Source organism: Colossoma macropomum, unplaced genomic scaffold, assembly GCF_904425465.1.
Source record: "Colossoma macropomum unplaced genomic scaffold, Colossoma_macropomum, whole genome shotgun sequence".
NCBI classification, from domain to species: Eukaryota; Metazoa; Chordata; class Actinopteri; order Characiformes; family Serrasalmidae; genus Colossoma; species Colossoma macropomum.
Window position 1 is genome coordinate 30,795,682 of NW_023494805.1, and position 24,264 is coordinate 30,819,945.

At 40.7% G+C, this 24,264-nt stretch overlaps 1 protein-coding gene across 2 annotated transcripts in view; it reads right to left on the reverse strand.

Annotated features, from left to right (window-relative positions):
- Positions 1-287: 287 nt before the first annotated feature.
- Positions 288-24,264, reverse strand: part of smg7 (SMG7 nonsense mediated mRNA decay factor) — a 28,156-nt gene continuing 4,179 nt past the window's right edge. Inside the window, exons 2-23 of one of the 2 annotated variants that reach the window (XM_036596462.1) lie at positions 21,958-21,989; positions 20,026-20,143; positions 19,695-19,827; positions 19,346-19,517; positions 19,047-19,118; positions 18,616-18,766; positions 18,285-18,420; positions 16,319-16,481; positions 15,139-15,295; positions 13,838-13,908; positions 13,675-13,735; positions 13,395-13,514; positions 12,608-13,025; positions 11,799-11,940; positions 10,361-10,758; positions 8,432-8,779; positions 7,561-7,710; positions 7,072-7,155; positions 5,424-5,580; positions 5,035-5,205; positions 4,771-4,925; positions 288-3,340 (exon numbers count right to left, since the gene is read on the reverse strand). In XM_036596462.1, coding sequence (XP_036452355.1) covers positions 3,227-3,340; positions 4,771-4,925; positions 5,035-5,205; positions 5,424-5,580; positions 7,072-7,155; positions 7,561-7,710; positions 8,432-8,779; positions 10,361-10,758; positions 11,799-11,940; positions 12,608-13,025; positions 13,395-13,514; positions 13,675-13,735; positions 13,838-13,908; positions 15,139-15,295; positions 16,319-16,481; positions 18,285-18,420; positions 18,616-18,766; positions 19,047-19,118; positions 19,346-19,517; positions 19,695-19,827; positions 20,026-20,143; positions 21,958-21,989 — 3,523 coding nt within the window. In that variant the 3' untranslated portion in view covers positions 288-3,226. The remainder of the gene's footprint in view (positions 3,341-4,770; positions 4,926-5,034; positions 5,206-5,423; positions 5,581-7,071; positions 7,156-7,560; positions 7,711-8,431; positions 8,780-10,360; positions 10,759-11,798; positions 11,941-12,607; positions 13,026-13,394; positions 13,515-13,674; positions 13,736-13,837; positions 13,909-15,138; positions 15,296-16,318; positions 16,482-18,284; positions 18,421-18,615; positions 18,767-19,046; positions 19,119-19,345; positions 19,518-19,694; positions 19,828-20,025; positions 20,144-21,957; positions 21,990-24,264) is intronic. The other variant, XM_036596463.1, reaches the window with a different exon arrangement.

Here is a 24,264-nt window from a genome sequence, read left to right on the forward strand (position 1 = left end):
ATGAGGCATTTTGCTGTATTAAGGCAGTCTATGCTTGTGTGTATGTTACCGAAACTACAAATGGACTAGTTTGTGGACGTCTCTTGTAAACATTTTGGTTTGGTCCAGTTTCATGGACTAATTAAGAACCTATTCGGGCTAATGTGTCCATTTAAATGTAGTTATTGTCACTTCTGACGTCTTAAAATGTAAACTGAAACTAAACTCTGTAGTCAGACCTTCATCACAAGGCTGGTTACAATAATACACAAGATTATATTAAGTGAAGCAATAAAAGAGGACAAACAAAGAGGACATGGTTTACTTTATTAAAGGCATAGCTGATTTTCAGCGTTTCTGAATGTCCACAGACAAATGAGAACACAATAAATCAAGCTGATTACAGAAGGAGACATCTTCACCTGACCTAACTTGCAAAATCCTCTAAAAATCTTTACTGGATATCTCCTTCACCCTAAATACACAAGGCAAGAAGCTGTATTTTCATGCAGGATTTCCAAAGAGGGATTCTCATACAATGAGTATGGGCACGTTCGCTCAGTGGTTAGCTTTCTCTGTGCTGTGGCTGTAAGCTGGCCGCTTCTTAGACTCCTGTACTGGAATGTTATTACTGCCCAAAAGGTGCAGAGACTGTTCTCAGTAATTTTTTTAATATACAACACCAGAGCAAAAGACATCCACTGTCAAAGAAGGGGGGGAGGGGGTTATCCACATTTTAAATGTAGTGATCGGCAAGCCTTCCACAGAACATTCAGTCAAGATTGCACACCAACCCTCACCTATCCAATTGCAAAAATGACAGGTTTCTACAGCAAGCAAACCAGAACACTGTATAGGAAATCCATGAGTTGATGAAACGGGGCCAAAACTAGCACACAGCTCCCCCTAAAGCCTTGCGGTGCTTGGGTAATAAGAAGTAATTCTTTGTTAAACTTTAGCTCATTTTGTTATGCCTCTTTTAATCATTTTTCTTTAAATACATTTTTAAATGCAACAAGAAGCACAATCACACAGCAAATAGAGACATTTAAAGTTGTCAATAAAACGTTCTCTACACGAAAATAAAAATGCGCTTTTCCCTCGTACAAGAAGCTGACGCTCCGATAACCTTCCATCCAAAAATACCTTTGCAGTAGAACCATGAAAAAAATAACCACTGAACGTATTCATAGACACTGAAGCTTATCCAACGGTGACCTCCAGCCTGAAACTTTCCCTATTAAACAAGGCCCTGCAGCACTCCGTGCTCTACACTTTCTCAGCGCTCCATATCTCAGCTTTTGAAATCGTCTCACTGGATTAAATCAGACCCAAGTTGATTTAAAAAGAAGGAAAAAAAAAAAAAAACAAAATCATCTCCCTAGTTTGACCACACTGGAGAAACGCAGCGAATATCCAAGAGCAATTTTGCCCAATGGTGATCCCAACAGAGCTACAGCCTGTCCAGAGCCAGCACTAAGAGAGAGCCAACAAGTGACACCTAGAACTGATCCCAGTGCAGCGTTGGCAAGCTAGGTGTTTACCAGACAATTTCACTGGGCTAAATACAGTGGCAAGAACAGCGCAAGAAGCTTTTCTACTGTTTTTAGACTGCGACGGCTGAAGAAATGACACTTTCTATTTATCAAGAGTGCAGTAAGTAGCAGGGGGGGGCTACTCAGTTTTCTCCGATTGAGTTACTGTTAGTGGCTATAGAAGTGTTCTCATCCTTAGTTCAGTGGCTGCGAGTTCCTTTAAGCAGCGTCCCTCTGCTTGTGCCCCCATACAGCTGAACCAGCAGCATCGATGCTGGACCCGTTTTGCTTGTTTTCAATCTCAAAGCCAGTGCCAACCATGATGGTAATAATTCTTTTGAAAAGAAAAGAGAGACAGAGAAAAGAGAGAAAGGCAGGGGGAGGGGGGGGAAATAAACAACAAAACACTGACCAGGCACAAAGAGAGCTGGTAAAGCTGCTTAAAACTATTAAAGGCAGAACATGAACGAAAGGAACTGTTATGCAAGTAATTTAAAGTGTTGCTCAAAGAAATGAGGAAGAGCTCGAAGGGCTGAGGAGAAATATAATATATATAGATATATATATAATATAAAGGACTTCCCCATTAGCAGTAAACTATTGAACATATTAATCCAATAATATCTCAAAGCTAAAACTGCTACATAACAAGTCACAAAATACAGTATTGTTAATAAATGCAATCTCTATTGCAACTAATGATACTACACTCTATAGCTATAGTCTAAGCTCTACCTCCATTCGGTTTCTTTTTTAAGCTATGTCATGGTACAATTCATAGCAGTTCCGCCTTCTGGCGGAGGCAGAAGTACCATAACCCTGCCCACTTCTTTAAAAAGAAACAGAAGAGAACAAAAAAAAAAACTTCCAAGAAATGAGCAGACCAGACATCACAGCGAAACCATAATCCATGCCCGCATCAAACTATGTCCTATTATCTGTGTGCAGTCCATACAGAGACACACTTGTTACACCAACTGCAGTGAATACAGTCAACAATTCTCTCTTCCCGTTATTACCCACCTGCCCCAAGCTACACGAAGCCCTCCTCCAGGAAAAACGTGTCCAGACTTCAGAAAAAAAAAAAAGTCCTGTTTTGCCCACTGCCACTCCTGCCTGTCCTTAAAACTCCACCTTCTGCACACACATACACACAAACACGCACACAGTGACATCCACACCCTCTTCCTCTCCCGTGTGTGCTGCGCAATGGTCACACAGAGCAGGTAAAAGCAGGTATTTTTTTGTTTGTTTTGTTTTGACGGTGGTCCAGTCCAGAGTCTAGAGTTATAGAGCCATAGAGCCCAAGTGAGCCAGGAGAAGTACCTCTGACCCCCAGAGGAAGCAGGGTGGCGATCAGAAAGGAAGTCTCCTCAGAGTCGGCCCTCTGAGTCAGTGTTTCTGCAGCGGCTACGTGCTGAGCAGCGCGGCGGGTCAGGTGCTCTTACGCCCCTCCTTGCCACAGAGGCAGAGAGAGAGAGAGAGAGAGAGAGAGAGAGAGAGAGAGAGGAGAGGAGAGAAGAGGGCTGCACCTCCCTCGTCGGTTTCAGGCGAGCGGTTGGTTTTGGAGCCTGTCGGTCCGCTTTGGCCGCCGTCTCCAGCCTCCACACGCAGGTAACGCCGGAAAAAAACATTTCCGATTGGAGCTTGTGGTTCTGCACCTCCTCTTCTTCAGTACGGTTTTCACACAAGTGCTTGCGCCCGTGGGCCCCTCAGTGCGGTGGGTTCATGGTGCCGTGGCCACGCTGCTGCTTCTGCTTCTGCTGCATGAGGAGCTGCTCTAGTGCCGAAGGGCCCGGCTGCATCATCGAGCTGGACCAGATTGACTGAGGGCACATGTTAAGGGACACTGCGTCAGTGATTACAGTAAACACAAAAAACTCAAATCTAAGAGCGATAAATACTCTGCATAAGGGTAGACATCGATCCGAATGTGGCGATTTGGCAAACTGTATTTGGAACATCAAAATTAATTACAATCAGTTAAGCTCACCAATTATCTGTCCCAGGCATTATTTCCAACACTTGGTTATGCATCCCCTTGCCGTAACAGCTCTAATGCTGTCATGTAAGGATTAAACAAGGGATGTACACGAGTACTTGGGTTCTCAGTTAACCGTTCAAGTTGCCAGTTCTGCAGTAGCGAAATTACTACTCGGGTACTTGTTCCATTTCAACACAGGAAGATGGACAAAACAGAGACTAACAATTCAATGAAACATAGCTTTTATGTTTTAACAAGACTGTAAAATGTTATGGTTTTGTTCATATTTGAAGAGTAATGCACATTACACTTCGGAAACACACGGACGCTGTTGAGGAAGCAATTGGGAAGGCAGAATTGGTGCTGGTTTACTGCTAACTAGGCTAACCACTCTAGCTGATGTTAGCTAGGTCCAGAAACAGTGCAAACGTATTTCTCCGACAAACCCAAAACACATTGGCACATCGTCCAATGAGAAGAAAATGTTGCATGAAAGATGAGGAGTCCTCACGAGCATTCATTGTTGTACCAGTTAGCTACAGTTAACTCATCTTAAGAGGCAGCATCTGTTACATTTTTCTTTGCTTTTTTGATTAATAAAACAGGTTTTCAAGTGTATTCTTCTTCGGCTTTTTCATGCTTCTGATTCCTCTGGCCATACATTAATTTTGGTCAACATACCTTCCAGACCACCATAAAAAAATGTATACCGCTCTAACTGATGCTTGGCATTGGGCATGGTGACCTCAGGCTCATGATCCAGTGTGTCTTATTCTGTTGGTCAATACTTCTTTATAAAGGTTGTGCAAGTGAAGTGTCTGTGTCAGCAATGGATAAACTATTAAAGTAACATTAAGAGTTCATTAATCAGAAGGAGTATCTGGATACTTCTGGATAGTGTATCACAGGAGACTGGTGTAATCCTTACTTGACAGGACTGGCGCTGTTATTAAGGGAAGACTTAACCAAGGATCAGGGAAAACAATGACGCGTGCTTTTGTCCAGTGAGCTTAACTGATGATCGTTATTATAAGAGTATTACAGAATTGATTACAATCAATAAAAAATGCACACATTTCTTTGCCAATACTTAGTTACATTTGTGTATTCAGTGTAATTAAGAATAATTCTGAATTGTACCATAATAATTAAGTTAAAGTGAAATCTGAGATTTTATGACTGATTAAATAATTTCCTAAATAATCTTAGCTGCAGCCAAATCAATTTGAGGTCACAGATTTAAACCTCTTAATCTGTATTTGCGAGAGGTACCTTAAAGCTGTCGAGGAGGACGGTGGATGAGTCCTCCATGGGCATGTCCTGGGCTGCCCAGCTGCTGGTGGGAGCACCCTGGTGCCAGCTGTTTGGCTCTGAGGCAGAGGAGGCGGGGGCAGTAGGCAGATAGTCCAACCCAAAGCCACTCACACCTACAGTGGAAGAGGATACCCAGTGACTAACTTCTTCCAATGTTAAGCTTGAAACTGATGGTTAAAAAAGAAACTATAATAAAAGGTCTACATCTAAAAGGGGATTTACCAGTCTTCTCAGCCTTCCAGCGATCGGCTGCTCTGCGGTCACGGCTGTCTGGTGTGCCGATGGGGCCAAAGTTGGAGAAAGGCAAAGTGCCATGACTATGGGTGGGTGGCGATGATGGCAGACTGCTTGGGTTGGAGGAGTGGGGTGACTGGCTGGCTGGGGTTGAGTGGTCTAAAATGACAAAAAAATTACAATTTTAGAAAATAGAAAATGTTTTTTATGCCACACTCTTTGATTTCAGAGATTTCAGTGTAAATGAAAACTCTGACACATTGAATTTGTTTTTGGCTTAGCGCAGAACAACAAGCATGTCTTTGTATCACCTCAATGGCACTTTGATTTGTGAAGTATGTCTCATTAAGAAGGTGCATTTGAAAAATATGGTATACCTGAGCTGGCCGGGAGGGAGGGAGACCATGGAGTTCCTTCGAACAGGGAATACAAGGAGGGCTCCTGGTGTATCATGGGCACATCAGGCTTTGGTGTGGGTGCCATATTTTTGCCATAGGCTTCACTGAAGATGCTGTTGTTTTGGTAAGAGTTCTCCTAGAAAACCAAAACATCACCAATATGTGAACATTGCAAGAAGATAAAGAAATGCTTTGCAGTAATTTGGATGGAGATGCCCGCTGAACTGTTTAAAAGGCTAAAACAATCATGTTTTTGAAACTAATTAAACATTTACTCATACCCCTTTGTCAATGTTAAAAATAGACACGTTACACATCTGCTGCAGAGAAACTACTATTAATATCTAACAGGGTAATAAGTCCAACCACTTCCTGCTACTACTGCATTACATTTAGCTATACTGGAGTAGGAAAATCACCAAACTCAGGTCAGGAATCCGACCCTGCTCTATACACTTTGGAAAATCAACAGATTACCTAGACCATATGTCAGACCTCTGGCCTTGCAGGCAATAGCACCTCACAGTTTAGCATTCTGTCTCATTAAACACACCTGATTCAACTTATCAGCATATTAGCAAGACTTTCATGTGTTAAATTTAGAATGTTACATAAGGGACAGCGTTAACCTCTGCAGCCGTGGCCTGCAAGAAACCCAGTTTGAAATGCCTGATCTTGACAGGGTTTCTTAATCCTGCTCCTGGCAACCCACAGCACTGCACAGTTTCACTATTCCCTGCCCGAACCCACCTGATCCAGCTTCATAATCGTGATCAAGGAATACTTGAAACTGTTGTGGGTCACCAGAACAAGGAGTGAGAAACAATAATCTAGACCAGTATCTCTCAAACCCAGTCCTTGAGGCTCAAAAGACAGTGCTACATTTTTGCTCTAGCCTAGTGTGATGAGAACTGGGATAGAGCAGAAACATGGCAGGCATTTTTGGGGCCCAAAGGACTGAAATGAGAACTAACAATCCCATTGGTCATGGAGCTCCACTGGTCTGCAATTTCTTTCTCTTTGCTCCACTGTTTACACCTCATCCAATTTCCAGATAAATCAGAAACTCTTCAACAAGCAGGGAAATCAAGGCCAAAGGGGAACCTTGATCCCAGTCCTGGTGACCCTTTGCTCTACACATGTTTGTGGTTTGTGGTTTTACACACCTGAGCCAGCTAACCAGGCACTTGTTAATTGAATCAGGTGTGCTCAATGAGACAAAGCACAAAAATAGTGTTGAGTCACCAGGACTGGGACTGGGACAACCAGATTCAGACCAGCATTCATTAATCCTGCCTTCTAATAGCTCACTGCAATACTCCCTACGTAAATAAACCTGAGAGCTCATCAAATGATCATCAGATCTTTCACAGCTGGATCAGGTGTATTGGAGCAGGGAATAACTCAAATTGTGCAGTACTGTTTGTCAGCAGGGGATTAAGAGACGCTACCCTAACCAAAAACCAACAAAGGTTAAAGTGAATTTAAGAGCATGTAAAAAAGACAGAAATCCCACTGCCTATGAATCAGCACTTCATGAGGTATTTCTGTGGATAACATTGCCACCTGGTGGCACAAGGCTGAAGTTACATTTGTGAGGTGTGGGTGATAAAGGGCACAGATTTACCTGAACAGGAAAGACAGAGCGATGTAGTAGAGAGGACTGGCTCATTACCTCAGGCGCACTGTCTAGCCTTGACTGGTTTGATAACTGCAAAAAAAAAGGAGAAGCACAGAGGCTGTGATCTACTGCTTATGCTGGTAGGACTCTTAAACCCAAGTCCAAACAGGAACAGACAAGTAATTCTTGTCTCATTTCAATCTCATAATTTAACTCTAGGCACAAGAGCAATCACACCAAATGATCTATATACTTATGTTTTACAATTTCTACCAATTAACAGACACTAAACTTTTTCTTCTGCCAAGTAACTACCAACCATTAACACCCCAACATTAAAATGAACCATTACGTCTTCTGTTTTGACTGGATTACAACAACTACAGCATGAATTTCACTGAAGCAAGAGAAAGTGTGGAAAAATGTAAGAAACCAGAAGAAAATAAAGAGCTTTGGAAAGCCCTGCCTGATGTGATAGGAGGGAAAACTACATACAAACATGTTCCTTCCAGGAGCAGAGTTAAGAGGGCCGGCCAAGGCCTGGTAGAAATCATGAGGCTTAGTAAAGACCAGCTCCTCCTCCTCCTCAAAGTCTGCCAGAGTTTTTAACAGGTCTGGAGGAAGAAGAGGAGAGCTCTTGTTGTCCTATTGGGAGATGAAGCACAAAAGGGAAGGAAGAAGAGAGAAGAGAGAGACAGAGAGAGAGAAAAGAAAGAGGAAAAAAAACAGCCCTGTAAGAAAAGAGAGCGCCTGAGGGAGAGCTGTCCGAGAGAGAAAAGCAGCAGCCGTTGAACATCAGCTCCACTAATCTCCACTGGATTCAAGTCAACAGCCCAACAGAGAGACTGTGTTTGCTTTGCCAAGTTACATTAAATGTAAATCAGTGGGCAGAGAGGCATAGTGCCCTTTAAACTGCACAAATCAAAGGCATAAAAGCATCAAAGAGGATGATGTCCCATAGCCATGAAATAGACTGAATTAATAGTAAATCTGAGCTACAGCAATGTATCCCCTTCCCATGAAATATTTCACCCTTGCAGAGAACAGCTTGGAAAGAAGAGAAAGAAAAAGTGGAATGCTTGCATGTGTTCATTAGGCCTCCCACCATGCCTCAAACCAGAATATTGATCTAAAAGATCCATAAGAACATGCTGTTTACAAGCTCTCACTGTGTAACTGGCTTGAGCACTGTATATTCCATCCCAAGCACATCAAAAGATGTCCTAAATAATAGTTCCTAAAACCTAATAATACTCAGTAGCTGTCAATAAAGCAAAACTCAGGACAAAAATTCCCCTAACAAACCCTGTTCTAAAGTTTTCTAATGACTCTGTTGACCCAGGAAATAAAGAACCAGAAAGCAAACCTCATATGGTGGGCCTCTAGGTGTATTCTCCTGGTCCGGGCAGAAAACTCCAGGCTGGTGCTTGCCCATCCTGTCTCCCATGCTGCTCCTCCCCTCACCCATACGGTATGGCGGCTCCCAGTAGAAATCCTGCATTTTGACCTCTGGGAACGTCATCTTTTTGTCAATGCTGGGCTGAGGAGGCTGCATGGACACAGCTGAGGACATTGGGTGCTCAAAGAGCTTCATGGGGTCCTGGGCAGGCATGAAGAAAGGCTGTTTGACCGTCATGGGCATCTTGGGTATCCCAGGCTGAGTCTGGTGCTGGCTCCACATCGGCCCAGCCTGCTCAGACACTGGCATGTACGGCTAAGATAGAAACAGAGGTGGCATGGTCACAAAGATAGCGAGACTATTCTACAACACAGACCAAGATCAGATCACAGCTTCTCAACAAAGATTCCAGAAGCAAAACTGAACATACATTTATAACCTTAGTTTAACATGCAGACTCCCAGCCCTGGGCTTTGGGAAAAATAACAACGGAAAGGAAGGAAAATGTTGTCCATATAACAATATCTATCAGTCTCACATTGTGATGTCAACAATGTCCCACAATGTTATTTTTGTATTGAGATGGTGATCGACAACAGCTGCTTAATTGGAAAAGATTTTCAAAATATCTTCATAATTAAATTGTTTTATTTAAGAAAATTTAAACACTGAGTGGTTTAATATGAAATGCTCCCTTCTAGAGAAAACTAACAATCAGAATTGTCCACAGTGGTGGTGATGGATACAAGGCGTCCACTCCTAAAAGCTCCCTCACAGAAAGCTACAATGTGGAAACACTTATTTTGTCGGATTTACCACTATTTTACCATAATCAATATTACATATATAACTCTGAAAACACAGACTCACTGGTCATTTTAGACAGCAAATAAAATGGCTACATTTGTGTTATAGACATCATTACCCCTGGTTCCTATCACCAAGAAATCTGTAAGTTTCTCTACAACTGACCACTTTACATCAAACCACTCTAAGCGAGTAGTTTGCTATCACCTAAACATTCTGCTCTTCCCGTGTATGTGTCATGTACTGCTTTGAAATATCGGTCAAATCTAAACAGCTGTTTGATGCCAATTTTTTAAAGCAAATATTTGCAGATATAGATATTGATTCTGATATCTTTGTGCAAATTTCTGCCAATACCAATATTGACTATGTCTTTAAGAAAAGCCCGTCAAGCACGTAGCCGTGCATAGTCTACCAATGTACCAATTTTAGCACTGGTAAAACAACAAAGCTCATCTGAACAAAACTACAGTCCTGTTTGGGATTACTTTGAGCACAGTTCAGGTTCTGACAAAAGCAGATGTGTGCCAGTTCGCAGTAAACATATAAAAATAAATAAATAAAATAATGGAGCAATGCTAAAAGGGATGGATTCATTTCAGATCAATATACAGAGTGTATACAAATTTTGTGTTTTGCGTTTTGGAGCTGTAATTTATTTTATTTTTTTTAACTGGATATTGTTATGTAATTTATATGGAAATCATGAACTGCCGACCCTTATTAAACACCTACTGCTTACAGCTTATCATAATACTAAAAACTAAAACCGGGGGGAAAACACTCCTGCTTTTCAGAAAACAAAAACAAAACTAAAACCATGAACTAAAGAAACGTGGGCTTACAAATGTAAAAAAAGATACGCAATCAGGAGATTCAGTGCAAAGTAAACAGCTTGAGAAAGTTTTTTTGGTCAACAAGTCTGACCATCAGCAGACGCTGCAGGAAAACAGGCCACCATTTCACCAAATTATAAAATGCTGATGTTTTTTGTTAGAGCTATCTGAAAGTGAAAAAAAAACTAATGCTAATCCCTTTCAGCATCACTGTTACAACCACATATTCTTCAGGCTAATGAGACTGATGTACCTGCTGCATGCCGGTGTGGTGTGGAGGGCTCTTGCCCAGCTGAGAGCTCTGCTTGGTGGGTGACTGCTGCTGCTGTTGCTGCTGCACCTGAAGCTGCACAGTCTGCTGCAAGGCTTGCTTGGAAGGCTGAGGAGGGGGTGGCTGTGCCTGCTGTGGCTGAGGCTGTTGTTGAGGTTGGGCTTGGGGTGGCCCCTGGGCGAGGGCCCCAGGGCCAGAGGGCCTCTGCTGGCTGTAGGGAATGTGCGAGGGCTTACCAGATGCCACTTGACTGGCAGACTGAGGGTGGGAGGCAGGCTGCAGAAAGGGGGTGGTAACAGACACACCTGTAGGGAAAGTGAACCCTGGGTTCATGGAGAAAGCCACAGGGGGTGGGATCACATACGCTGGTGGGGGAAAACCTGGTGTAAAGAGAGGAAAGGAAATAAGTACCTCATTGTAAATAAGGCAGTGCAGTCAGCATCTCAAATCAATACAGGAAAAAAAAACTTTTCTGCTTGTTAATTGTTAAAAAGGTGTGGTGTTTCCCATGTGACCACAGATCTCAGACTTCTTAAGTTATTAATGGATCAAGATCAGTTTCACTTTGAAGATGCTGCTGTGTCTTCCGTTCATTAATGAGTGAGTGTGCACTGCTGGAGTGGGTGTGTGATGAGAGGGTTGGGCTTAATTCATCAAAAGTTGTGACCAATTATATCTGATCGTAAAATGAGCCAACGCAAATTTCAGAGACAGTTTTGATATTCGTTCATTTCATATTCGCTGTATATGTACAATCATATGTATGTCTGGAAGAAGTGGGTGTAAAATTTGAGCTTGATATTTTAACAGCCTGAAAAATGTCCGATTTGCAGTTAAATCATTAAAATTGTCAAAAACTTCCACAATATGAGCAATAACAGTAAAAAAATAGAAAATGATAACACTAATGACTAACTCACTAATTCTTGTACTAAAGCGAATGTACATTGTACTTGTACATTTAATGTACACACTGATAAACAAATACCGCAACTATACGTACCATTTAAAGACTTGTTTTATAAACAGCTCAACAGCAGCCACCTTTATTATCGCTCAAGCAGCCAGTGTTGTATGAAAATAATCACGCTATATAATCACATTACTCAACCATCTAAAAAAAAAGAAGGCTAGATTTTGCTCAAGTCTACATTTTATTCTTCTCAGTCATTGTAATTTAATGTTCAATTTAGACATATTTAAGCTTTGGTCAGTTAGAGGCAGCCATGCACTGCCCTGCTTGTTTTATCGTTGCAATACAGTTTCCTGAATTAGACACAGAGTAGTTCATAAGTCATTCAGGGCAGTCAAATCTGTGCTCGTTTTAAGGGCCATTAACTATTCAAGATCAGTTTCACTTTGATGTTGCTGCACCAAGTCATGTGAATGAACAAGTGTGTGCCTGTGTATACATACATACCTGGCCGGCTGGGGAGAGGGGGGAAGGCTCCTGGATGATGAATGGGGATAAACTGTGAAGAGCAGGTAGTCTGAGTCTGTGTGACTGGGGTCTTCCTCGATTCTGACACTGGAGTCTTCCTCATTTCAGACTGAGATTTTACCTTTACAGAAATCAGCAAAGCGGAGAACATTAATTAAACTGAAATGAAAAATTTAAGTTCCATAAAAAGGTGGTGTCATCAAATTTGGTTCTGGAGGGCCTTCTGCAATACCAATTAATGAAATACCAACTAAACCTAAAAATTGCAGATTTTTGTCAAGCTATCAGAAATTTTGAAAAAATAATTCTAATCCCTACCATCATTATTACGACCACATATTTCTCATGTTAAAATACCAATTAAACATGAAAACTGCTGAGTTAAATCAGCTGCATGTTGAGCAGGGAATTACAAGATGTTCTGCAGTACGACCATGCAGCATCTGAAAAAGCACCGATCTTCCTATTCAAATCTATACAAGTTCAGTGTAAAATCAACTTTATCTGTGTATTTCTATGTTTTCCTAAAACTTATTGCTGTGCTTTGTACTATCCATGCCTTTAGACAGCTGCAGTAGTATTTCTATGCTTCCTCCTTTGGATAAAACAAAACTCTGACCAAAACATAAGCTGCAGGTTCTTTACTGCCCTCTGTATAGACATCTTATTATTCTTAAATATGGAAATATATTTACACTAGAAAAACCTAAATTATTTAAGTGTACTATTTAAGTATTTTCATCTTTTAAAGCTATTTGAAAATTCTGACTAATTGTAACTTCTCTAACCTGTTTCCCTGCATCAGACGCTTTCTCGTGGCTGTTCTTCTTTGCTTCACTCTTCCGCTTGCCCTCTTTCTTCTGCTCATTCTTTCCTGGAGCTCCATTGCCTTTGTTGAAGCTGGTTCGCTCCTTGCCTCCATCCCTCTGGTGCTGGTTGCGGCCCTGCTCTCGGCTCTGCTCACGCGGTTTGATGTTTTCCTTGAACGTGACCACGGGCCTCTCGCCAGGATCCAGGCTGCTGTTCTGGCTCTTCCCCACCGAAAGCACTGACTTGAGGCCAAGCGATCCATCATACGAGGTCTGCTCGCCATTGGACGACTCCTGCAGAACGGGAGGGTCCTTCTCCTGTGGCTCCTCCACCACCAGCTCGGGGATATCCGTGAGGAAGAGGAGCAAGCCGTCATTGATGCGGCATTGGATCAGACTGGGGACAAAGAGCAGAGTAACTCGAGTTTGTCTGAGTAGGCCTAACTGAAAGCAGCAATCTTGTCCAAAGATTCCAGGCAGATCAGGTGATGAGATTCAACATGATCTATTATTTAACATATCACTTTCAAATGATTGCTGTTTGTAATGGCTTTGCTCCTTGTTCTCTAAATCCATGTAAACCAAAAAAACAAAAAACTACTGAATTACTGAAGTCTTCATTACAAAAAACAATAAATAAATACCTAAACACTCAAGTACAGTACAATGCATAGGTAAAAACAATCAGAGTAAAACCAAATTGTACCAACAAAAGAAAATGAAACAAGTGAAACTGAAAAAACAATGAAACAGTAAGTGAACTCACCCAGGCTGGTTGTCTGCTACCCACTTGCCCAAGTTGATGAGTCTCTGCTGTCGGGCATGAACTATGAGGCTGTCTTTGCCAACCGCAATGCCCTGGTGTCCCTTGGAAAAGTCCAGCAACCTGGATCATCATCAAAAAGGATTCATATGAGAACTGATCATAAGAACAAGATAGCAACATCCACAAAACTTCAAAGTCTTAAAAGGGTCATTGACTACCGTCCAATAATGCAAACGCTTTGGCGACAGTCCAGTTATGACACATTTATAAGGAAAGCTACCTTAAGGCAGGCCGGAGAGCTAGAAAGCCTTGCAGCTCAAACTCTTCTGGGAGTGGAGTTGCTGTAACAGAACCAGATAGACAGTGTAAGACGCAAGTATTGCCATTACTATCACACAAAGAAATAAAAACAAGTTATTATGCAAGCTATGGCCACACGTTACCTGATGGATTTGACACATCCTCCTCCTTCGGCTGGAAGCTGTTAAGAACAGACACCAGCCATGGCCAAATACTGTGGGGAAGAATCAAAACACCAATTTAACAACATGACAAATACAACTTTCTGCACAAATTGCAAGCCATAAAATAAAAAATATGTAATAAATAAATAAACAGAATATTACTGATTTTGCTAATTTTCCAAATTCACTTTTAGCAATAAAAATACGTCATTTCCTGCAGAAAAACTGTTGCTGTGTAAATTTGGGTTTATCTATTTAAAAAAATTGACATTTAAATTTTGTATTTTAATCTCTAATTCCTTGTTGTACCTAGGGCTTCTTGACTTTGCCATAACCTATTAACAAGGAAATTTTATTTTATTTATTTTTCCCCATGGGAATCATTACACAAGAGACCATGTTTCTATGAATTTAGAAAGGACTTCATCATGCTGTTTCTTTACATACTGTAGGATTACAGTGCTTTCCACACAAAATCCTTTGGAGCAAAACACAGCTGGGTCATTCTACAGAAACGTCCACTTTTCTATCTATCCATAGGAGTCACTGGTGTTACCAATCCTCATTGGTGTTAAACATAATAAAGGTAACACCAGAGATATTTTTAATGATATATGCATTTTACAAAATGGCTGCTCCAGAGCATCAAACCACACGTTGTCAATCATGGAATATCCACTAAAATATGTAACTTACTCCATTTCTATTCTATTTTTTCCTAAGAATAAAGTCGGTCACACCAGTGACTAAAACTAAAAGCTTCATATGAAATCATGAGCTAAATGAGAAAGTCTCTGATAACTGAAAGACACAGTGGACTTGTGCTTTTTTCATAGATCCCCAGAAAATTGGTAAAAGGAAGTCAAGTGATGTCATCGGTGTGATTTTTATTTCAAAATAAGAGATGTTTTGTTACGCGGTAACACCAATGACAAGACTCCTGGGGACAACAACTTTAATGATATATTTTATAATATTTATTTGCTATTTGTTTTCTGTGTGTCATTTAATTTATATATTTCATAGTCACGTATAGATTATTGTAGTTAAAACTGCAGAAAAACATGTTTTTTTTGTTCAAAATATGGCCTCACCCATATAAGTGTAATATACTTGCAAACGCTGGGGACACAAAAATGGACGTTTCTGTAGAATGACCCAGCTGGATTTATCGGCTTCACATTTACCGCTAAGCAGAATATCTCTGCACAAGATTTTCATATTAAAAAAAACAATCCAGAATACTCCAACAAAGCAAAAGAACAGGAAGCATTCCATACTATTGCCTCTGGTCAACAGCACTCTCAGTAAAGACACCAGGCCGCAGCTTCAGCCAATCCAGGGACACTTTGATGGCTGGAAGTGGGCACTCCCCCATGATCTCCTCTTGGTTCTTATTCAGTAAGGCTCGGCTGCACATCACACCTAGGAAAGACACTGGAGTGACAGCAACATACGTTACAACACAGTCACAAACCAAGGCCTAAAGGGCATGTTTACACAGTAGAGTGTGCATCAAGTATCAGGTACTGATACAGTTGACTAATGCCTATCGTAAGAAAGCAGAGTGTGTTCACTCTCATGTATTTAGTTAACTGTAGCACAGGGCGATATTGATTAAATTCAATATCAACATATTTTCAGAATATACTTTGGCATCAGATGATATTAATGAAGCGTCCATGCTTTCCAAGTACGTCCACTTTATACTAAAAGCCTTACAAACCTGACATAGCTTGTTTTGATTGGTCTGTTTTGCTCCATTTTATTCTATTAAAATTAAAAAACTAAAAACATACCTTGTGACAAAAAGGGACCCAGCTATTTTATGGCCATCATATCAATTACAAACAAATTTAAGTTTTATTTTAATGTTTAATTTGGCAACTGTGTTAAGTATTATCACAGACCATTAAACTATTTTTGATCATGAACCAGCACCACAACACTAGTCTAGGGACTAACTAGGAACAAAACGCTATAAATAATTAACCTTAGCGAGCTCCTGCAGATAATGTCAGTGACATCCTCTGCTGTGATTAAATTCAGCTTTATGATCATCAGAAAGTTGATTCAAACGTCTCTGACTTCTTTCCTATTTAACAATCATGATAACAGATTCACTTGCAACTCATGGTGTGCGATTAGATCTTTGCAGAAAATGACCGATGTTACATAAATGCTTTTTTAATGACAAACACAACATCTATACAGACGATATCTCTCACTCTATCGGTCTCCATGTTTACCCGCAGTTTTGAAACATATCCACAGCATACTGACGCAGCTTTTTGTCTGTCATTGCTCAAGATGTGATATCGCTGCTTCGTGACTACTCTCGGGCCCGACAACACCGCAAGAGCAATCTGCTGCTCAAACTATGCCTGACTCAGCCTCCAGACGGAGACAGCATCCAAATCCACACATACGTCAGACATAGAGAACATTGGAGCCACGTACTGAAAAGGCCGAGGAGCTGTATCCAGCTGATCTGCTCATCCGAGCTGAAGCTCTGGTCGTCAGTCTCGTTGCTGAAGTCTCGGAGGTGGTGTAGCTCAAACAGGTTGATAACCGTGATGTGGACCAGCTGCTGAGAGCTGAAGGCCTTCTGGAGAATCAGCCTCTGAAGGACAAAGCCAACAAACAACAAAGTGAGGCTGGTGGTGTTCTGTTACCACACTGACCAAGCATTTGCCATCATGTAATCTGAGCGGGGAGTCAACGATCAGAAGAGATCAAGAAAATCCATGAAATAAAGTCTACTGAAACCCCTACTGGCTTGGTGCTTGCATTATTGCCGAATATTGCACTGCTGCGTTATCAATAATGTATTTGTCACTCGACCACTCTTTATTCTCAGTATAAAGCATCAAACTCAGGCAGTCATAAAATCTCACTTTACAACGACAAAGGTATTATATCAGTTATTCACAGACCAATGGCTGAGCAACACTGCAAAACTGTGCTCAGTGGGAGTTGATAGAGGAGATTTACACCTTGTCCAACATGAATAAGTCTTAAAACAACGTGATTATAAATAATGAAACTGTCTATGCCAGCCATATTGAAAACCGTCCCGGTGTGCCATTTTGTAATGGATGCCATGTTTCCATTTTTTAGATGCTGCACTGATGCTCCACCTTAACAAAAATATGGCAGTTCAGCCAGGGACTTTATCAAAAGGCAGTTAAAATAGCCATAAACAACTTATGGTTACAGGTTGGGGGCCCAGCCATAAAGCACTAAGTCCTAGAGACATCACTATAGTAAGATTTAACCACCAGCAAAGTTAGCCTACTTCATTGTAGCTAAAAATAAGAAAATGACCTGCTCCTTACCATAAAACAAAACTGAAAATTAACGCATCATTGCTTGCTTGCATTTAACTGGCTAATGTTAAACCTTTATGACCTACACTGGACACACCCACCTCTGCATACGTTTGAATTTTGCACTTTAAATTTTTTCTTGACAGAACCATAAAGTGTTGTATATCCCCATTCAGCGCAACCTCAGCTAATAAAAGGTCATACAATAAATATTATTACACACTATATTCATGAATTGACCCATAAAACCACAGTAGCACTAATTTTTTACCTTTTAATGAAAAAGAAAGTCCTAAAATGTTATCGAAAAAAAAAATTAAACACCACACAAACTATAAAACTACAGAAAACACTTCGGCCTAAAATACAAGTTATCTAAAGTTTTTAAGCGTAACTTTTCAGTTTTATTTTCAAGTTATGCCCTTTTTTCCCCCAAGGCAGATTCCCTGTGTGTTTTTATGGAACACTGCTACTATAAGAAAGTTCTCTTGGCAGTTTCTGTCCATAGTTACAAAAGAGCACTTTACAAACTCCAAACATGAAAGAGGCATTGGAAAAGGTAAGCATGTATTCTATAAATTTACGCTGTAGGTTGAACTTGTGATTTAGCACTGTTTCTCTAGTTTAAAGGGGAAAAACACAGTTAAGTAGCTAGTTAAGTAAGTAGCATCTAGGAACTAGCACAGCTCCGCTGTGCTGTGTTTAAATACTGGAATTGGAAAAACGTGTGGTTCTGTGCCTTTTTTACAGAATTGGTGTACACGACTGACTGTGGTATGCAGCTGTGTATATGTTGCCATGGTGAAGGCAGCAGTAAGATCAAAGAAGTGCTTTGTCAGCATCCAATTGATTTAAGGTCATGAGGCTGCAAGAACTGAGCACCTTTGCGCATGACGACCTTAGATTTTATATTATTTTCACTGTCATCGCAGAACTTTACTTTCAACAACCTGAAATCTGGGGAGACCTGGTTTCCAAGTCCAGCCTCCCTCTCTTATCTTGGCCCTTGCATGACACTACATTTGAGCTTGCTTGCTGTTAGGACGAGGTGTTAGTGGTGCTGAGCAAGGTGCAGATGCCTGCCTATGTGGTAGTACCTGAAACTGCTCCTCCAGCTTCTCCCTCAGGGCGTTGAGCTTCTCCAGGCTTTTGCTTAAGTAAACATGGCCATGGAACTTGATGAAGGCCTTAATGAAATCAGACACGCTCCATTTCGTTTTGACCTCATCACGGCTGCAGAATAAAAGAGCCACAGTACAGTGAGAGCCCGGTTTAAAACTAACACCACAGCACACATTACATTCTGTAAACTAACCAATCTTTTTTAGATAATTGACCACTGCCATCCATCTTCTGTATGTTGCTAGAAATAAAAATCAATTCCATAATAGTACAATTTGGTTTGATTTTTATAAATGCATTTCATACCTCTCAAGAGCTTTCGATAGCGCTTTCTGCAGGTTGGTGGAAGCTGCTGGAAAGGGAAACTTGACAGCAATGCTTCTGCAGTAGTAGAAGATTGTTGTGAGGTGGTCTCCTTTGGAGGAGGCCAGAATGGCCAACTGATTGTAAGGTTGACCTGGCAACGAAGACGGACAATCAATCAGTCAATCCATGAATGAATGAATGAATGAATGAATGAATAAATAAATAAATAAATAAATAAGGATCCTTCTTACAAACCTATTACTACACATGTTACGATTCCAGACTTAAAACAGGTAGTGCTACTGACTTTCTTAAAATAGAACTGCAGGTGAAATCAGTGTGCTGACACCACTGTTTGGTGCCAGGGAGCACTGTGCAAGGGGTGAAAACTTCAAGGTGAGGAGAGCATACAATAACTAACAGTGACCAACCGTTTGAGGGAACAAGCTGAGCTGCGTGTCGGTAATAAGACTCTGCTTGGCTGGTCTGGTTGCGATAACGCGCTATGGAAGGGAAAAAAAAAAGAAAAAAAGAAAAAGACTGTCAGCACAAAACAAAACAAGCCCTTGTTTCTTCATCTTTCAGTCAAACATGTCAAGTTCACTAAACAACAACTTTACAGACTATGACTTTGTAAGTGGGGAGTCGACTTCTTCAGAATTCTTGCTCTCTGACGAAGGAAGACGCCTTTATTGAAGTGACTCGAAAAGCACACTCTGTGCAGACTCACCAATATCCCCCAGGTGGACGAGACAATGCTGGCAGATATAGGAGCAGGAGCTGGGCTGTGGTTTCACTATGGCGCTGGTGCTGCTCTGTTTATTGCTGATGATGCCAAGTTGAGATGATTTCACACGACAAGGCAGATCCACATTGAACACCGTGCACAGCTCTTGTAATAACTGAGGAAAGAGAGATGTATTTATGTCTTTATGAAGCAAGTCCTGAAATTCTTAAATGCTTACAAATCATAAATTTATGACCACACAAGGTTTCAGTAAGAACTGCCACAGCGTGAGCTTGAGCTGATAAAATCATTATTCATAATTCACATACAGTCACTATTCATAATGACCCACCTGTGTGTAGAATCCACTAGCTGCCTCAAGAAAAAGGGAGAGATTGGCCTGTACTTCACTTCGATTCGGATTGGCTCTGTTTTTGGCCTGACTCTGTAGTGATGTTATCTGATTCTTAAAGGCATGGTTCCAGCTGAAAAGTTTTTGGGAAAGATTGTACAAGATTCACACATGAAAAACATCTTAAACACACTCAAAATGCACTCAAATTCAATGCTGCAATATTCAGACTGATGGGAGAAGCATACTCGATGTTCAGCCTCAATACACAGCATAAAACACCCCATCTGAAAACTTTAGAAGTTAACAATAAGCTACTTGTTTTCCTTACAGGTCTTGCTCCACTTTCTTGTCCAGGGCATACTCCAGGTCTGTCACCAGCATTTTCTGGTACAGGTCCTGAAGAGCCTGCCGTGATGTCCACACCTCTGCAGCACCAAGCTTAGAATCTAAAGAATAGAGGAAGCACCACATTTAATAGCATGTCTGCTACCTTTCTGCACAGTCCTATATATCACAATGAGAAACACATCACAGTAGGCAGGGTTTTCTGGAGGTTGCGAAGTGCTTTCTCACGCTAGTGTTATCAATAGTCTCTCGGCCCACACATGATTTCATAAGGAGAATATCTGGGGACAACCATGAGAAATTTTGGGCTAAAAAATAGATTGACAAAGACTTAATAGGGTGCAAACCAACTGAGTATGAAATTTCAAAAATCAGTCCAATGATTCAGGAAGATGGAGCTCAAAGTAGTGGGCGATGGCATGTTTGTCAACATGGTCCAACAGACAACAAGCCTTCCTTAAGCTCATGCCTGGAAAATAAGTCAGGACAGCTGAAATGTCTTTCCAAAAACCTCCAAAAAAGCAGGGGTGTAAATAGTTAACCATTAACCAGCAAACACACAGATGTTTCACCAATGCTTTTGATTCATTAATTTCCAATAAACAATAGATATTTAAGTAGGCGACTCCTTCCGTTCAACTTGTGGACCGGTTTTGACTTGTATGCATGCAACTTGTTCTGGTAGCCCAACCTGTAGTGATGTACAGCTCTGGCTTTTCTGGAGTCGACGCCAACTCTCAACTTCTGCTGCTGGAGTCGAGTCCTCAACCCCACTTAATTTTAACTGATGGCGCAAGAGCCATGTATAAAGGGATAAAGCAGAGACTAAACCATCCTACATGTTTTTACAGGACTACTGCAACCAATACAAAAATCTAAAGACTTGTTTATATAAAATGTTTTGCTGTCTCTGTGATTTTAGGTTTGTCAGTTAACAACAAACTTAGGTCAAAAGAATTTGACCTAAACTGTGAGAACACATTATGTGTGTTAAAAATTAGCTCTGGCAAGTGAAAAACAGTTCTGCTAGCTAACAATAACATTTGGATAACTTGTTTTCCTACCAGAAATGAACAGAACACAGATTAGGGGATTTTGGCAGGGGGTTTTTGAAAGGGTGTAGCCTTGTTAGCTGCTGATTTTGGCACAGTCCAGCGCCAAAGGTTCTACAAGTTGTCCCCAGATATATATTCTTATTATACTACTATATTAGATCAGTGTCAACAGTAAATTCTGGCTCCACCCATACATCCCTATCCGGTACACTTGGTACCCCGACTAGAAGAGTAACCAAATTCAGTACGGGTGCTCTGGTACGGTAAGGCTCACTTAGCAGCGGAAATGATGACAAAACATGTGATCACAGCTTTGCAACTGTGCCGCACTAGCCGGTGGAAAACTGCCTTAAGAAGCAAAGCATTTCAGCCAGCAGACATGGATCTCTTAGCAACCACATTCAGTGCCACCAGAATGCAACAGAGATGACAAAAATACAGAAATACAGAAAGCCAACACAAAGTGAAAGCAGCTACTTTTGCATATACTAATATTCTTTCATATCATCTGTCTGAACCAATTCTAGTATCTCCAAAAATGAGAGGGAGACGTTTTTAATGTAAGTTAATGTTAAAAGATTTTTTTGAGAGTCATTTTTAAGCATTTCTATTCTGTTCTTGATTCATATTTAACAAAGTAAATAGCAAATGGCATAAAAAAAATGGAGATACAAAGAAGTCCATTAAATAAGACTCAAGCTGGCTTCTTATTTAACAGGCAACAGAATGTAAGTAACAAAATTTCAACAAGGTGGCAGCAAAATAAGAAACAAACTTCAGTTTTATTTTTTCAAGGTATCATGTCTGCAAACCATAGAAGTCATTTACAGGAAAATAGTGTCATGAACATTTGTACATACCTGTCATGTCAGCCTTCAGGGCCTCTGCCTGCCTACTCAGAAAGAGAAAAAACAGGTTAGCAAATGAAGAATAAACACAACACTTCCATAAACAGATATTTATACAACCAACAAAAGAGACAATAAGCCACCTAAAAAAAGCACCAAGTCAGGGATTCTGTTCTCACACCAATCAATAGTCAGAGCATTTCATAATACTTGCAGAGTAACCCACCTAATAAAACATGATTGTAGGGCCATATTCAAGACTAACATTACTGCAACACTAGGTCTTTATGTGGTTTTTACTGTTGTGGTATCCTTGTTAACATAAACAGCTGGCTTATAATTCAGAGGTGTTGATTAAGATGTTTACTAAAGGCAAACACTAGCTGGCTTGCTGACAGTTGCTAGAATGCTTCTTTCAGATGTTAATACCATGTATATCCATCATATTTCATTAGTAGTAGGACCCAACTGATACAGGAGCAATACTGATGATGCTTGGTTGTACTGGTATTGGCAAAAATACTGCCAATGATCTGCAACTTTTCATAACCCCAGTGCTAAAACCTTTATATCAAGCTGTAGTTTCTGGTATGTGAGTTTAAGTAGCGTGACAATTGAGAAGACTTAATAAAACCTATTGAAAGATAACAACAAATCTAAAACATAAAAAGAAAAATTAGGGCTGTGAATCGCTTGAAATGACAGCAATTAATTCTTTGCTCAGTCTTATTTGCTCAAATTTGCCCCTTTTTTCTATCTAAAAAGTGCATTTGGTTACAGTTATGAGTAGACATAAGATTCATCATGTATTTATTACCTCAACAGTTCAATAACATTTTTGCAGAGTGAACATGAGAATAAGCTGAACACTGTTGTGATTAATCACCAATATCCACTGAGAGCAACAGAGACCAGTTCCAACTCCTCCAGCATAATAGCTTCTCGCTCTTATAACACAACACTACACCTTGCTTTGAGGGGACCTGGAGCTTTCCACTTTGCTACTGCTTTTGTTAGCTTCTCTCCCATAAGTACTGTCCAGTGTTACATAGTCTGCTTACTGACATTGCCGCATCAGCACTATGTTTTAGTTGTAAATGATAATTCAGACTAGAGCTGGGCGATATGTCCAAAAATCTTATCACAATAAAAATTTTCATATCGCTCGATATCGATATATATCGCGAAAAATGTCAAATTAATATTTTTTGCAAGTTTGAAGGCTGATTTTTGCTCCCGAGTGGTCAGTTGCTGTTTTAAACTATCATTTATGGTCGGAACATGACAAACACACGCCAAACAGAAGAAAATTTCACAAATCTGTCATGGGTGAGTGGAAGAAAGTGTCTGGTTGGCTGTTTTTACCAGCTGGAAAAGCACAGCGGCAATTTTTCTAATAGTCATAATTTAAGAAAGAAAACAGATTGTTTTTAGCTGTCTGATGACAAGCGCTAGGCTACCTGGTTACAAGTGCTAAACTGTTTAGTTTCTCAACAACGTCAACTTAGTACGAACAGCAAACATTAGCTGGCTCAGTACGTCAGTGATGGATCACACCGCCACAGTATTCAAACACCAGCTAGCAGACGACTGGATATCTCTCACAGTAGTTTGAGGGGTGAACCGCAGAATATCTGGTGCTTGCTGTGTAAAAGCATTAATTGCAGCACGAATCTTGCACCAGACAAACAGAGTCCTCCTTTTAGGTATATTTAAACTGAAAACAGGGCTTTTTTTGCCTTGTTTGATCTTCAGTACCATTAATTCGCCGTGTTGTGCGAGTGACGGTGCGCTGCTTCAAGTTAGCCAGCTGCTAAAAACAGGTAGCCTAGAAAGATATCGCTCTTCTGCTTTCCAATGCCTAACAGCTTCCTCAGTTTACTTGCATTTAAATCAGGGCTGTAACTAACATGAACCCACTTCTTTCTTTCACTTTCGTTGCTTGGAAATGTACTAACAGTAAAATATGACTGAGTGCTATAGTTAACTGCGCTGTTATTGTGAAGAGCATATGTGATTTAACGCTGCTAAAGTTTGTTAGGATGTATGGAAAGAGGTGAGTTCACTGAAGGACAGTACAGTTACACCACTTATCTCGTCACTCGCACTTGGTCACAGGAGAACATATCGCCGGTCGCTCCACTCAAACGGGGAATATATATAATATATAATATAGTTTTAGACGTTGCTAAAGTATATTTGGTGACTTCTTTTACTCGTCGCCCCCCAATCATGTCGAAAAACTCGGAAGTGCGCCTTCTCGTGGCAGTAGTGCCGCTTTCCTTGCAGTAGAAAACGCCACGGCTGTCGCTAGAACAT